The following is a 15,377-nucleotide window of genomic DNA, read 5'->3' on the forward strand; positions in this document are numbered from 1 at the left end:
GCCCATGAAGCACCGCTGCCAAATCGCATTGCATGCGCTTCGGCAGTGGTGCCCATTCATATCAATGGGCAGGAGTGGTGGAGGAGCGGTATACACCACTCCAAACGTGCTACTTGCAGGACTTTTTTTTTTAAGATCCTGCCAGCGCATCGCCTCAGTGTGAAAGCACTCTGTCTTTCACACAGACTGCAGGGGAGCCATTTTGCAGGCACTTTACAGGCGCTATTTTTAGCCCAAAAGCGCCTTAAAAAACGCCCCAGTGGGAAAGGTGCGTTAGATCAAGGGGGATTAAAAATAAATAAATAAAATAAAATCGGCCTAACATATCGGCATCATATATCGGCTATCGGCCGCCATGATTTCTCAATATCGGCATCGGCATCGGCCAGAGAAAAACCCATATCGGTCGACCTCTAGTGCATGTTCCATTATTTACAATAAGCTTTAGAGAAAAAAGCAAACCAATAAATATGATTGCTACACAAAGCATTGCCATATACAAAATGAAATAGATGAGTATTAAGGGAGCAAAACATTTAGGTCGTTCAGAATCAAGGGGGCTGAAGGATCACATACTTACCCATTGTGTGTTTACATAATAAATCAAACTTATCCCGTTTTGCAAAAAATGAAGAGCCTCAATGGTGGATGGGGGGGAATATCCGGACAATATATGCTTGCAGGGAGGTGCTTCAAAATAGCAGTTTAAATATATGCTATAAAGAGAGGGAAACAAAAATCCCGCTGTGATTTAAAAGGCATAATATTGCTCTCAGGAATCGCTCAAATTTTGCGACTTCTGAGAGATGTTTATATTATCTGCATAGATTAGTAAATAGTTTGGGATCCTTACCTGATAGGATCAATGTTAAAAAAACTGAACCCATACATAGGGGTCAGGGGCTGCCATAGCTAGACCGCAGTTTCCAAGATGGACAGGAAAGATGTCCTCCTAGCCACTCTCATATAAGGTAAAGTTGACTTGGTATTGCGCTAGGGCTTATCAAGTCTGGTATGCACAAAAGAGAAAAACAAACCAGGAAGCAATAGCCACAAATTAGTTCAGATATATTGAATGTTAAAGGATCAAATAGAGATAGAGATTTGAGCTGAAAGTAACAAAAGCAAACGGCTACATACCTAGTTGCACAGATGTAACAAACTTGCATACACACAGTCCTCCACAGAACAAATGAAAGGCAGACAAATGCTGCCTTATAAAGCCCTCCCCCCCCACACAGCGGCGTCTGGGAACGCCCCCGATGGGCGGGCGAAAGTGTCTCAACACTCAGTCTCGGAACCAGCCGAGGAGTGTGCCGCGCATGCGCGCCGTGACGGAAACCAACGTCACCCGCGCACGGCGGCCATTTTGGAAAATCCTAATAGCCATCCACAGTACTGGCAAACCAGAAGATTCCTGTAATCCACTTCCTGCGCCTGCGTGAAACAGTACCACACAGGATATGCCATATTAGCTGGGGTAATCCACAATATACTGTGCGTGGATTAGAATGAAGGAGCAGAGAGGAGAGAACAGGCATTGAGAATGCAAAGTCACTTGCCACCAGGACAAACCCAGTGGGAGGGAGCAATGCCGGTAACCAACCACAGCAGAGGATCTAATCCACCTACATCGAGGAGCATAGAGTATGCTTCTATATGGAGGGGAGAAAATCCTAACATATAGGGCATATGTGGCCAACAAAGTGCTGAGAAAAATAGGGACTTACATAAATATAGCCAAGCAACAGTAGCTCAATCAATGTGAGACTGTAATAAGGCCCAGTGCGCCCGTGCAAGCTTTAGTCCAGAGGTGCCCCATCACTGAAGATAAACACCAGAAACAACAGCAAAAATAGGCCAGCCAAGAAAATATCATAAGACCGTCGTTTTAAGAGTGCTCTTCAAAATGAACTTGGGAGGATTATAGTTTAAAAATTGGTTTTGAATAATTGAATGTGCCATGGTAAGTATACACGGATACCCCAACCCCCGATTCTTCGACCAAATTGAAGTATAGATCTACATATAAATAGCGAAGTGCCCGTCTATTCAATAGAAATATGAAAGAATAACTCAAAAAAAATAAAAAAAAATAAAAGTAATGGAAAAGAATTGTATGTATGGTCATCAGAGGAAAGGTTTATAACTCAACGAGTCATTTAAACCAGGGGCACAGGTAGCCCCTAGGGTGTAAATCCATCGTGCCTCCTTTTGTAAAAGTATACGGTCATAGTTGCCCCCTCTCTCACCTGGGGGATACGACTCCAGTGCAAAAAAGTGCATGCATGTCTCGTCGACGGCATGAAAAAGACCCATATGCCTACTTATTGGTGTCTCCATTCTCTTGGCTGGAACCAGGGATACATGGTCCCTGATTCGGCAGAAAAAGGGACGCTTGGTCTTCCCTACATAGTAGGCCCCACAATTGCAAGTCATTAGATATACAATGCCGATAGATTGACATGTTGCTATTCTTAGTGCTGTTTTAGCAAAATTTGTTATTTTTTTGTATAATAAATTTCTATGAAATAAAAAAAAAAAAACTCTTTTTGATGTGATTTTCTTTAATGCATGTAATGTTTGATACCGTTAAAAGTCCCGCTGAGGCTAGTCACCTCTCCCCCTGTTTCCTTTTTTTACTGTAACCTTAAAGGTTTTTGTAGCAGTGATTACAACAGACATTCCAGAGCTGTGAGTTTCCTAGAAAAACAAGGTACAGCTGCCATATGTTGCTGAAATGATTTACTGAAACAATTGATGCCAGATTTCTGGGTACTGTATGTTTGATTTTCTTTTTCTTTTAAGAGGCCATCATATGGTTTTCACATAGTTGTTGATGGCCTAAGGCAGCATCAGGCAAATGCAAGCACTGATAACACCCACTCATTTTAATCACTTCTAAATGGAATGTTTACATTTTTAGTCTTTTAGGAGGAGACTCTGGGATGGAGGGCTCTGTGATATTGGGGGGGGGGGGGGGGGGGACTGTGATGGCGAGGAGTCTGTGATGGAGGGGTGGGAGACTGTGGGGGCTCTGTGATGGTGAGGAATCCGGCCCCCAAAAGTCTGAGGGACCCCTGTTTAAAAAGTTTGAGGACCCCTTCTCTACAGCCTCCTGGTTGCTCCCATCTGACATGGACTTTCTCTCAGGCTTGGACTTTCCTTTGTCCCAACCTGACCTTGATGCATGGCAGCATCTCATGCAGTTCCCCTCAGACACGCTCAGGGGCCCTGAGCTCTAAGGCCCTTTTCACACATACGGACCGTTCATTTCATCAGTTCAGTCACGTCACTTTCATCCGTTTCCATCTGTTTTTTGCAAAAAAAAAAAAAGTGACTGAACTGAACATCAAGCACTGTATATAGCTGGTTGCTAAGGAGGGGGCCAAGAAGTTGGCTGCCGCATCCTTAACCACATCATCCCTGGAAGAATTTACGCACTTCCTGACCAGACCCTTTTTTGTGATACGGCACTGCATCACTTTAACTGACAATTGCGCAGTCATGCGACGCTGTACCCAAACAAAATGTGTGTCCTTTTTTTTTACCCACAAATAGAGCAAAACATAGCCAGGGTTCGCTCATCAAAGCCGGTAGTCGGTGCAAGCCAGTAAATCAGCAAGCCAGAGATCAGCATAGATGGAGACCGCAAACAGGATCAGGCAGGGATGTCAGCCAGGCAAGTCTTTACCAGGAGCACAGCAGAGAATCTTCATATATGTTGACCAAGGGGAAGGCATGGGAGATATGAACCAGGCCGTTTAGCCAGACGGGGCTGGCTGACAAGCAGGAAATTATCACCAGGTGAGGCACTGAGGAAGATGAGTGCTGGCAATTAACCGACAGCTGAGCACTGAGAAGGAAGGGCTGAGCCCAGCCCTGACACTTAGTGCCTATAGTCAAGCATTTGTCATGGTCTGGAGCTGCATGAGTGCTTCCAGCACTTGGGAGCTACAGTTCATTGAGGGAATCATGAGTGCCAACATGTTCTGTGACATACTGAAGCAGAGCATTATCCCCCTCCCTTCAGAGACTGGGCCGCAGGCCAGTATTCCAACATAATGACCCCAAACACACCTCCAAGAAGACCACTGCCTTGCTAAAGAAGCTGAGGGTAAAGGTAATGGACTGGCCAAGCATGTCTCCAGACCTAAACCCTATTGAGCATCTGTGGGGCATCCTCAAGCGGAAGGTGGAGGAGTGCAAGGTCTCACCATCCACCAGCTCTGTGATGTCGTCATGGAGGAGTGGAAGAGGACTCCAGTGGCAACCTGTGAAGCTCTGGTGAACTCCATGCCCAAGAGGGTTAAGGCAGTGCTGGAAAAGAGTGGTGTCCACACAAATTATTGACACTTTGGTCCCAATCTGGAGATTTTCACTTAGGCATTAATGGCTGTGTGTTGAGTTATTTTGAGGGGACAGCAAATTTACATGGTTATACAAGCTGTAGACTCACTACTTTTACATTGTAGAAATGTGGGATTTCTTCAGTGTTGTCACATGAAAGGATATAATAAAATAGTTACAAACATGAGGGGTGTACTCACTTTTGTGAGATACTGTATATAGCATTGGCAGCAATCTTTCTTAGTATTTTTATATATACGGTATATATTTAATGTTCATAGTCTGGACACAGGTACACTTGAATATTGCAGTAAGCTCACTAAACATGCACTGTTTTGAAATTAAAGAGGACTTTTTCCCAAAAAAGATGTATTGCACGTGTATTAGTGTTACATTCCCTCAGGTAGCCATGCTGACAGCAAGGTAACAGATTTCCACAATTAATGGTAATGCGCGTTTGGAATTTATGAGCTCCAGAACTTCCTATGGTGCAGAATACAAATCCTTTCCCAGCAGGAGCACATATTTTATATGGTGGGTTTGTGTGGATGTAGGGAGAGCCTGATGGTGGATCAGACTGTATTGTATGATTGCTAGTTTGTCTACAATACACATTCACATTTAGTATAGCAGTATAGTGGGCATATACTGTATGCGGTACAGTTTGCAGTCAGTTTTATTTTTTCCCAAGTCTGAACAATCAAAGCTGGCTGCTTATTGGTTACTGTGGGTTTATGCAATCTACAGATTTCTGATACCCTATAAAATAATCCCGACCTTTATAGTCTGGTTGAATACATTGTAACTGTTTAATTTATAATTTTCAGAATATGCAGCAGATGTGTGTCTTGGGAGAGACATGCACTTGGAAAGGTGAAGCTGGGACCGTTGGAGACTTTCCATTTGGCGTTCCTTGTAACATCACCTTGACAGGTATTGTATACTGTATGGTATTTTGCATGTGGAACTTGAACTGCTGGTGCATTTACAAGAAATGAAAATACCACCATGAGGTTTGTTTAATGACTGGTGCAATGTGATTATAGAGAACCTGGTAGCTGCACTACTCTAATCCTCTATGAAAGGAAAGACATTTAGGCTGCTTTCACACTGCAGCGGGAGCGGCGTCGGCGGTAAAGTGCCGCTATTTTTAGCGGCGCTTTACCGTCGTTTTAGCGGCGGTGTGCGGGCGATAGCGGGGTGGTTTTAACCCCCGCTAGCGGCCGAAAAGGGGTTAAACCCGCCCGCAGCGGCGGTATTGCCGCGGTGTCCCATTGATTTCAATGGGTAGGAGCGGTATAGGAGCGGTGAATACACCGCTCCTTCACCGCTGCAAAGATGCGGCTAGCAGGACTTGTTTCACCGTCCTGCCAGCGCATCGCTCCAGTGTGAAAGCCCTCCGGCTTTCACACTGGAGTTAAAGGGGCCGTTTTTTTTCAGGCGTTACACAGGCGCTATTTTTAGCGCTGTAACGTCTGAATACCGCCCCAGTGTGAAAGCAGCCTAAGAGTACACCTTTATGGATCCCCTTCTTATAATCTTGCTGACTCCTTCGCTTCAGTTCTCTCCTAGTCACTAACATCAACAATTATGCATATCATGAGTTTGAGTGTACCTGCTGCATGTTTGCCCCTGGCTAATATATCAGTACATATAGAAGCCAGAGACAGCCATGCAACTAGCATTTTGTGATGGTGGTCAGCAGTGGCAACCAATATACAGTATTTCCACCTTGACAGGTTGAACAAATACAATAATCTATAGCAGCCTATAAAGATTCTGTCCTCCCCAACAGCCCTAGATTAGTGTGATCTGTATGAAAATACAACAATCCCAGGTTGAAGTAGGAAATATTACTAGATAGAAAAAAATGTATAAAACCTTGTGATGGCTTCTATAAGCCTGGTGTGTTAGGTACCCATAGATCTAAAATAAGAGTTTCCAATACAACTATTTTCAGCTGAAAGGGACATTTAATTTCAGTAAGTGCCCACAGATATTAATGGCCAACATTTCTTTGGGGAATCCACAAATGGACAGTTTAGGAAATGTCGGTATGCTATTGTCACTATACTTGAGGTGTCGGAACACTCCACCTACTCTTCATCCACGCTACAAAGAGAAAAAGCGGCACATCCAGAGATGAAGAAAAATTAGTTGGTTTATTGTAGTATCAAAGGTTTAAAAACGTGACACATGAGGGATCCACACTGCAGACGCGTTTCACACAAAGTGCTTAATCACGCTGACTAGCAACGGTTGTTCATGGTCCTTTTATAGACCAAAGTGTGTGGCTGGAACCAATCAATCAATCACCTGTCAAAAAAAATGTTCAACACACCATGTGCAAATAGCATGATCAGTCAAAGGAGACATGCACACCTGGACAAAACACATATACATGTATAATACAAATGTAAAAATGTCACAGGAGTTAATTAATCACATATCGATATAAAATAGTATAAACATTGAAAAACATGTATAAATGGGTTAAAACAGTATACATATAAGAATGTATACTTACAAATGCATAACAGAAAAGATAGTGATGGAATCATTGTAGGAGGAAACTCCTGTGTAAGGATATATAACATATGTATATATGAAAAATCACCCCATGGACCAGAATTTACCAGTAGCCTAATGCAGTATATATAAAAATGGAAAAATCCAAAAAGAAAATGCATTATATTTGTAATTGGAGGCACAAAAGTAAATAAAAGGTCACATGAAAATGCCACTATACTGACACCATTAAAATCAAAAACACCCACACATTTACAAAAAAATTAGAATGGTATAGTCCTCAAACAAAGTATATATGATTCATGTAAAACAAATGTGTGCATATAACTGAGCCCATAAAGATAGATACTAGCCGAGAAAAATCAAGAAAACTAGGCATTTGTTCAAAAAAAGCGCATCAAAAATAGTTTTACATAAAAAAAGACAGAGCAGGAGTTTAATAAGGACAAAAAATATATATGAAGCACATTAGATTTACCGTATATACTCGAGTATAGGCCGACCCGAGTATAAGCCGAGGCCCCCAATTTACCCCCAAAAAACTGGGAAACCTATTGACTCGTGTATAAGCCGAGGGTGAGATATGCCTGTCCATCCCTGTGTGTGTGTCCATCCATCCATCCATCCCTGTGTGTGTGTGTGTGTGTGTGTCCATCCATCCCTGTGTGTGTGTGTGTCCATCCATCCATCCATCCCTGTGTGTGTGTCCATCCATCCATCCCTGTGTGTGTGTGTGTCCATCCATCCATCCCTGTGTGTGTGTGTGTCCATCCATCCATCCATCCCTGTGTGTGTGTGTGTGTGGCCTTGTGTGTCCAGCCTACCTGTGTCCCGAGCCTCCGTCCAGTCCCGAGCCTCCGTCCGGTCCCGTCCCGTCCCGAGCCTCCGTCCGGTCCCGTCCCGTCCCGAGCCTCCGTCCGGTCCCGTCCCGTCCCGAGACTCCGTCCGGTCCCGTCCCGTCCCGAGCCGAGCCTCCGTCCGGTCCCGTCCCGTCCCGAGCCGAGCCTCCGTCCGGTCCCGTCCCAGGATCACCGCTCTTCGTCGGCGCCCATTCCCCTGTTCAAATGCCGCGCCTCCCTGTCTGTGATAGGCGGAACACAATTTCCCAGCAGCCTGTGTTCCGCCTATCACGGACATCGTCTCATCCTCGTCCGTAGTACGAGGATGAGACGATGTCCGTGATAGGCGGAACACAGGCTGCTGGGAAATTCAGTGTTCCGCCTATCACAGGCGAAGGCGGAGCCGGAGGCGCGGCTTTTGAATTATAGAATGGCCGCTGTCTGTCTGCTCGACACGCTGATCGAGCAGGCAGACAGCGATGACTCGAGTATAAGCCGAGGGGGGCACTTTCAGCCTCAAAAAAGAGGCTGAAAATCTCGGCTTATACTCGAGTATATACGGTACTTAAATAATGGGAAACATCCCATTTATAGTTTAAACCAGAGGGAATACAGGTACTCAAATAAAATATCCAGTAAACTTCCCTCCTACATAAAAGTCTAAATCAATCACCCCCGCTAGCTGAGAGTTTAACCCTTTCTACTATTTGTACTTGCACCAGACCAGTATTACCACCGTGGTGGTTGTTAAAATGCCTCGCTAGTGGCTTTTTCTGTTCTAATGTCACTTGGGTGTTCACGGAAGTGATCTCGTAGTCTGCGAGTGGTGCGTCCCACATATTGGATATTGCATGATTTGCAAGTAATGACATAGACGATATATGTGGTATTACAACTGAAAAAAATTTTAAATGAAAGATCCTGCCATTACTGCTGGACGTCACCTCTTGACTTCCAGATATATGCAGACAGCAAGGACAATCCCTGTGGTAATCATGTGGTTGATTGTTTTAGGCGTGGAACAAAAAAAGCTAGGAGAAAGAGAGGAATCTAGAGACTGTGCCTTACTAGGTATAAAGTTTATCCCCACCACTTAGAATCTTCATCAAAGACTCGTCCTTAAACGAGGGACAAATACTTAACTGGTTGCAGCCCACCCACCGTCAAGTCTTGTTCTGGGATGCCGTCATATGAGGGCGTCCCAGAACGGGCACGCAGTGTGGCAATCGCGCTCGTGCTGTGTTGTTAGGATACAGCGCGACCCCGATCTGTGGAAAGAGCCGCATCCGTGGCTCTTTAAACGTGATAAGCTTCGTCAAATCACAGCCGGTAAACAAGGAAGTGCCGGTAATCGGCACTCCTTGCCTCACACCGACAGATTGTGAGAAGAAGAGAGCCGATCAGCGGCATCTCCACGCAGGGGGACATTTAGGAATGTAATCAGGTCATTGATCATCAGCACATTGCTTACAATAGTGAAAAACAATGTTATAAATCAGTGCCCACCACTGCCCACAAGTGATGGCAATCAGTGCTCATTAGCAATGCCAGTCAGTGCTGGCAATCAGTGCTGCCCATCACTGCTGTCAATCAATGGCCATCAGTGCTGCCTGCCTGTGCCGCCTATCTGTGCCCATAAGTGCGGTATATTAGTGCCGCCTCATGAGTGCCACCTAATCAGTGCCCACCAGGTCAGCCTATCGGTGCCCATCAGCGCACATCAGTGAAGGCGAAAAATTTGTTGGTTACAAAATTCACTGACAGAAAAAAGTGAAAAAACTTTTTTTTTTTTTTTTTTTTTTTTTTTTTTCAATGTTTGCTCTTTTTTTGTAAAAAAACAAAAAACTCAGCAGTGATTAAATACCACCAAAAGAAAGCTCTATTGTGTGAAGCAGATGATAAAAAATTTGTTTGGATACAATGTAGCACGACCGCACAATTGTCATTGAAAGTGCAACAGCGCTGAAAGCTGAAAAATTGCTTGGGCAGGAAGGGGTGTAAGTGAACGGTAGGCAAGTGGTTCTCTAATCTAATAGAATTTTCCTGGCTTAATGGTGTAACTACAGTGGGTTTGTCATTTATATCTATTTTGGGGACGTTTTTGTTTCGAGAGAAGATCTTCCCTGTTCTTATTTTTAGCGATGCTCAGTGCACTCTCTAACATCCAAACGGGGTAACCCTGTTGTCTAAACCAATTGTATGTACAGTGCCCCTGGCCCCTTTCAAAATCTGTATCCTCACTGCATATGCGACGTAGACTATTGAATTGTCCTACAGGGATCCCCTTAGTGGTGTGTGTGTGTGTGTGTGATGATTGGACTGTGCCATAATGCGGCTGTTGCCAGTCAGGGGTTTCCTATAGAGGCGTGTAATAACACGATCCTTAGTGGAAACCAATAGCACGTCCAAAAAATTAATTTCATTTTCTCCCATTGATCTTGTGAATGACAAATTGTTTTTAAATTCAAATAGGTCAGAAAGGATTGCAAATCCCCAATTTGTCACAAACAATAATTTTGTCTATGTAGCGAAAGAATTCACGAATATGTGGCCTGAAAAGGTTTCTATCTTCATAGATGTGGGGCCGCTCCCACCAACCCATGAAAAGGTTGGCGAGAGAGGGTGAAAACTCCCCCATCGCGGCCCCACACTGCTGGAGATAGAATGTACCATCAAAAATAAAAAAATTGTGCTTCAAAAGATAGTCTAAAACATCCAAGATGAATGCACGTTGAGTTGGAGGTAAAGTAATGGAGTGTTCTAAATAGAAGGAAACAAATTGTGTCGCCAGGTGATGAATGCTCGAGTACAAGCTAGTGACATCACGTCACCCACATATACTCCTGCCTCCACACCACCTCCCTCATGGCCAACATTTCTTTGGGGAACCCACAAATGGACATATTAGAAAAAAGTCTGTATGCTATTGTCACTATACTGGAGGTTTCAGAACACTCAGCGTACTCTTCATTCACGTTCACATGGGGCTGTTTTGACATGTCAAATCACTGCCTATTGCCGGCAACGGCACCATCTGGTTGCTGAACTACCTTTGTGACTTTGGGGTTGATTTGAATAGACTTCTATACATGAACCCACACAGATGTCTGCCAAACCGCCTCCGAAGTCGGACTGAAATGCTGGTTTGAAATTGTGCGAGTTCAGCTGAACTCGCACAACTTCAAACTGGCCCGCTTTGAGAACATCGGCGATTGTTTAGGAAAGTCTGATTGTGCAAATCCAATCTGGGGAGGGAAAGATGATGTAACCGATACGCTTGGCATTCATTAAAAAACAGCAAGCTTGCAGGGCTATAGGAGATCAGTTGAGACATTTAGTGAATGCAGCCTACTTTTGTGTCCTTGCCTTATGGAAACCAACTACTCCACCACCACTGAGGCAATGGTTTCATAAGATGGAAGACATCAAACAAATGACAAGCTTTCTGAGAGGTATGTATGAGAGGATCCTGAAGACGTAGGGGAGGGGCGGAGTCATGCTGTCTCATATGCTGTTCCATAAGGACACTGGGGCTTTAAATTAAAGCTGGCCGTAAACATTACAGGGTAGCTGAAGTCAGATTTGCAAGCACTATCTTTAAAATTTTGCATGACCTGCATTAAGTAAAATTTGTCAGTAACCTCTTGGTCTACCAAGGTACATTTCATGTTCTGGTATTTAAAGGGGTTAAATCAAGCTTACTGCTACTGCAGCCATGAAGTTGTTATGGATTTTTAGAACCAGCAATGGGCTTTCAGGTAAAAGTGATCTGGGCAGCTGTTGAGCCACCTGATCACTTTTATGGAGCTTTAAAGGTGCGAAACCTCCTTTTTCCAAATTCCCCCTGCTTCTAATGAACCAGGAACAAATGTGCATTATGTCGCTTCTGGGTCTAGAGCTGTCATTTAGATATTGAAATAGCAATAAAATTTAAGAGACGAGAATTACAAAAAAAATAAAAATTTATGATAGAAATGTGTGTAAACACAAATTGCACCACACGTGAGATGTACAGTCATGAATGTCAGTGAGAGCAATAATTCTAGGGCCATAATTCATGGTTAACTTTTTGGGTACCATTGTTTTTTCACAGGTACAAGTAATTTTATGGTTTGACATGGTTTTTATTAGGGATGCACCGAATGGGTTTTTTGGTGCCGAAACCGATACCGAAAATGAAAAATACACTAGGCCGAAAACCGAAACCGAAACAGCACCGATACCGAAAATGACTGTTTTCAAAAAATATTTTTATACAGGAGATGGTCAGAGACTGGGGACATGGTACAGGAGGTGGTCAGAGACTGGGGACATGGTACAGGAGGTGGTCAGAGGCTGGGGACATGGTACAGGAGGTGGTCAGAGGCTGGGGACATGGTACAGGAGGTGGTCAGAGGCTGGGGACATGGTACAGGAGGTGGTCAGAGGCTGGGGACATGGTACAGGAGGTGGTCAGAGGCTGGGGACATGGTACAGGAGGTGGTCAGAGGCTGGGGACATGGTACAGGAGGTGGTCAGAGGCTGGAGACATGGTACAGGAGGTGGTCAGAGGCTGGAGACATGGTACAGGAGGTGGTCAGAGGCTGGAGACATGGTACAGGAGGTGGTCAGAGGCTGGGGACACGGTACAGGAGGTGGTCAGAGGCTGGGGACACGGTACAGGAGGTGGTCAGAGGCTGGGGACACGGTACAGGAGGTGGTCAGAGGCTGGGGACACGGTACAGGAGGTGGTCAGAGACTGGGGACACGGTACAGGAGGTGGTCAGAGGCTGGGGACACGGTACAGGAGGTGGTCAGAGGCTGGCGACACGGTACAGGAGGTGGTCAGAGGCTGGCGACACGGTACAGGAGGTGGTCAGAGGCTGGGGACACGGTACAGGAGGTGGTCAGAGGCTGGCGACACGGTACAGGAGGTGGTCAGAGGCTGGCGACACGGTACAGGAGGTGGTCAGAGGCTGGCGACACGGTACAGGAGGTGGTCAGAGGCTGGCGACACGGTACAGGAGGTGGTCAGAGGCTGGCGACACGGTACAGGAGGTGGTCAGAGGCTGGCGACACGGTACAGGAGGTGGTCAGAGGCTGGCGACACGGTACAGGAGGTGGTCAGAGGCTGGCGACACGGTACAGGAGGTGGTCAGAGGCTGGCGACACGGTACAGGAGGTGGTCAGAGGCTGGCGACACGGTACAGGAGGTGGTCAGAGGCTGGCGACCTGATAAGAGATAAGTGCAGCCAGTGTTGCCCCCTGTGATGCAGCCAGTGTGTGTTGCCCCCTGTGATGCAGCCAGTGTGTGTTGCCCCCTGTGATGCAGACAGCGATGCCCCTCTGCAGTGAAGAGAGCCGTCTGGTTGAATAGAGCGCCGGGAGCATCACAGCTTTAATTTCAATAGCTGTGTGTTCCCCGTCGCGCGCCGTCACACACAGCCCCTCCCCCTTGTCCAGGCACTTTGATCTGGACGGGTGATCTGTCTATCAAAGTTCCCCGGACAAGGGGGAGGGGCTGTGCGTGACGGCGCGCGACGGGGAACACACAGCTATTGAAATTAAAGCTGTGATGTTCCCGGCGCTCTATTCAACCAGACGGCTCTCTTCACTGCAGAGGGGCATCGCTGGCTGCATCAGTCCTGCGCTATTCACCCCCATCATGGGAGGCACCAGGGGCGGGGCGGGGGCGGAGTTCCGCCCAGGCCCCGCCCCATTTTCGGCTCAATTATCGGCCGTTTTTTCCTTTCGGCAAATTGCCGAAAAGGGCATTTTCGGCCGATATGTTTCGGCGGCCGAAATTTCGGTGCATCCCTAGTTTTTATAGCTTTTTACTTAACCCAATTTAATAATAATGATAATATTGTTCATATGCTGAAAATGTTTGATAAATACCGGTAGCTGCACAAAATTTTCTTGCAAAATAAACATTTGCCATGCCTACTATTTTATTTATTTATTTCATTTAGGGGGGGGGGGGGGGATATAAAGTACAGTTGTGCTCATAAGTTTACATACCCTGACAGAATTTATGATTTGGCTTTACTTCGCCGTTCCCTACTGCGCATGCTCGAGTCGCTCTGCGCAACAAGGATGGTCCCTGCTGTCTTTGGGATCCTTATGTTTCCCAGCAGACAGCGGGGGCTTCCTGGCAGGAAGTGCTGTAAATACCCGCAGATTCCTGCGGATATCTATGCCCGGAAATTGGTGCAGATACCTGTATTATACAGGTATCTGTACCCCCTCCCCCCTAAAAGGTGCCAGAGGAGGGGAGGGTTCCGATGAGTGGAACTCCGCTTTAAATCCTAATCATCACCTAAACTACCCAAATGACCCTGATCAAAAGTTTACATACCCCAGTTCTTAATACCGTTTATTGCCTCCTTTAACATCAATGAAAGCTTGAAGTCTTTTGTGGTATTTGTACCAGTAAGGCACTAATTCAAGCAAAGAAAATTTACATACACTTCAAAAAAAGAAAATATGTGTAAATTCCGTTGTATATCAAGAAATCTTACTCCCAGGTGGAAGAGTGCATGAACCTCATGCACACAAAAGGTTAAGGTAAATAAAATTAATTTAACATATACAGTCCATCAAGTGAACGTCTAACAGTCCTTGAAATGTGTAATATCAATCACAATTCCAAACTTGAGGTGACGTGAAAAAAGGTGAAATTCAACTTCTGATGTGTAGAATAATACCACCACCACCGTGATAAAGAAGGGGAGAGGAGGCTTACCAAATGACATGGACTCAGAGGAAGGCTTACGCCTCTCGAGTCATATGTGCCTGTAGGTTAGCAAACCAGATAATCATACATCTAGTATGTAATCTCCCGCATGTCTTCAGGTCATGAAATCATCCGTAGCAATCCTCCTATAGTGCTCATCCCACGAAAATAGGGGGCTCAGGTATCAAAGACCATGGAAGTAGAAAACTAGCATAGCGTGATGCCGTTTTAACATCCAATTTATTAAAAAATAATAATAAAATACACTCACATTTGGTTCAATCGTAATAACATAGTCAGAAAGTAGCGATGTCTGTAAGGGGGTCCACCCGACGCGTTTCAACTAAACAGCCGTCCTCTAGATGTATGATTATCTGGTTTGCTAACCTACAGGCCCATATGACTCGAGAGGCGTAAGCCTTCCTCTGAGTCCACGTCAATTGGTAAGCCTCCTCTCCCCTTCTTTATCACGGTGGTGGTGGTATTATTCTACACATCAGAAGTTGAATTTCACCTTTTTTCACGTCACCTCAAGTTTGGAATTGTGATTGATATTACACATTTCAAGGACTGTTAGACGTTCACTTGATGGACTGTATATGTTAAATTAATTTTATTTACCTTAACCTTTTGTGTGCATGAGGTTCATGCACTCTTCCACCTGGGAGTAAGATCTCTTGATATACAACAGAATTTACACATATTTTCTTTTTTTGAAGTGTATGTCATTTTCTTTGCTTGAATTAGTGCCTTACTGGTTCATGTGGTTTGTTGCCACCTAAGCGCCACACTTTTGTTTTAATTTTTGTATGTTACTGTGTAGTCTTCAGTAGTGTTGGCAGCTGGGTAGAACACATCCTTTCACAGCGCAGTATTTTTTTACACCTTTATTCTTTTGTGGTATTTGTGGATGAGGCTCTTTATCTTCTCAGATGGTAAAACTG

The 15,377-nt window shown here is 45.1% G+C and overlaps 1 protein-coding gene across 1 annotated transcript in view; it reads left to right on the forward strand.

Annotated features, from left to right (window-relative positions):
- The window catches only part of DCAF17 (DDB1 and CUL4 associated factor 17), a 75,313-nt gene that overhangs the window by 26,210 nt on the left and 33,726 nt on the right, over nucleotides 1–15,377 (forward strand). The window contains exon 9 of the mRNA XM_077447987.1: nucleotides 5,178–5,283. Coding sequence (XP_077304113.1) covers nucleotides 5,178–5,283 — 106 coding nt within the window. The remainder of the gene's footprint in view (nucleotides 1–5,177; nucleotides 5,284–15,377) is intronic.

Source organism: Lithobates pipiens, unplaced genomic scaffold (genome assembly GCF_037356315.1).
Source record: "Lithobates pipiens isolate NorthernLeopardFrog02 unplaced genomic scaffold, aLitPip1_a1.2 Scaffold_22, whole genome shotgun sequence".
NCBI lineage: Eukaryota > Metazoa > Chordata > Amphibia > Anura > Ranidae > Lithobates > Lithobates pipiens.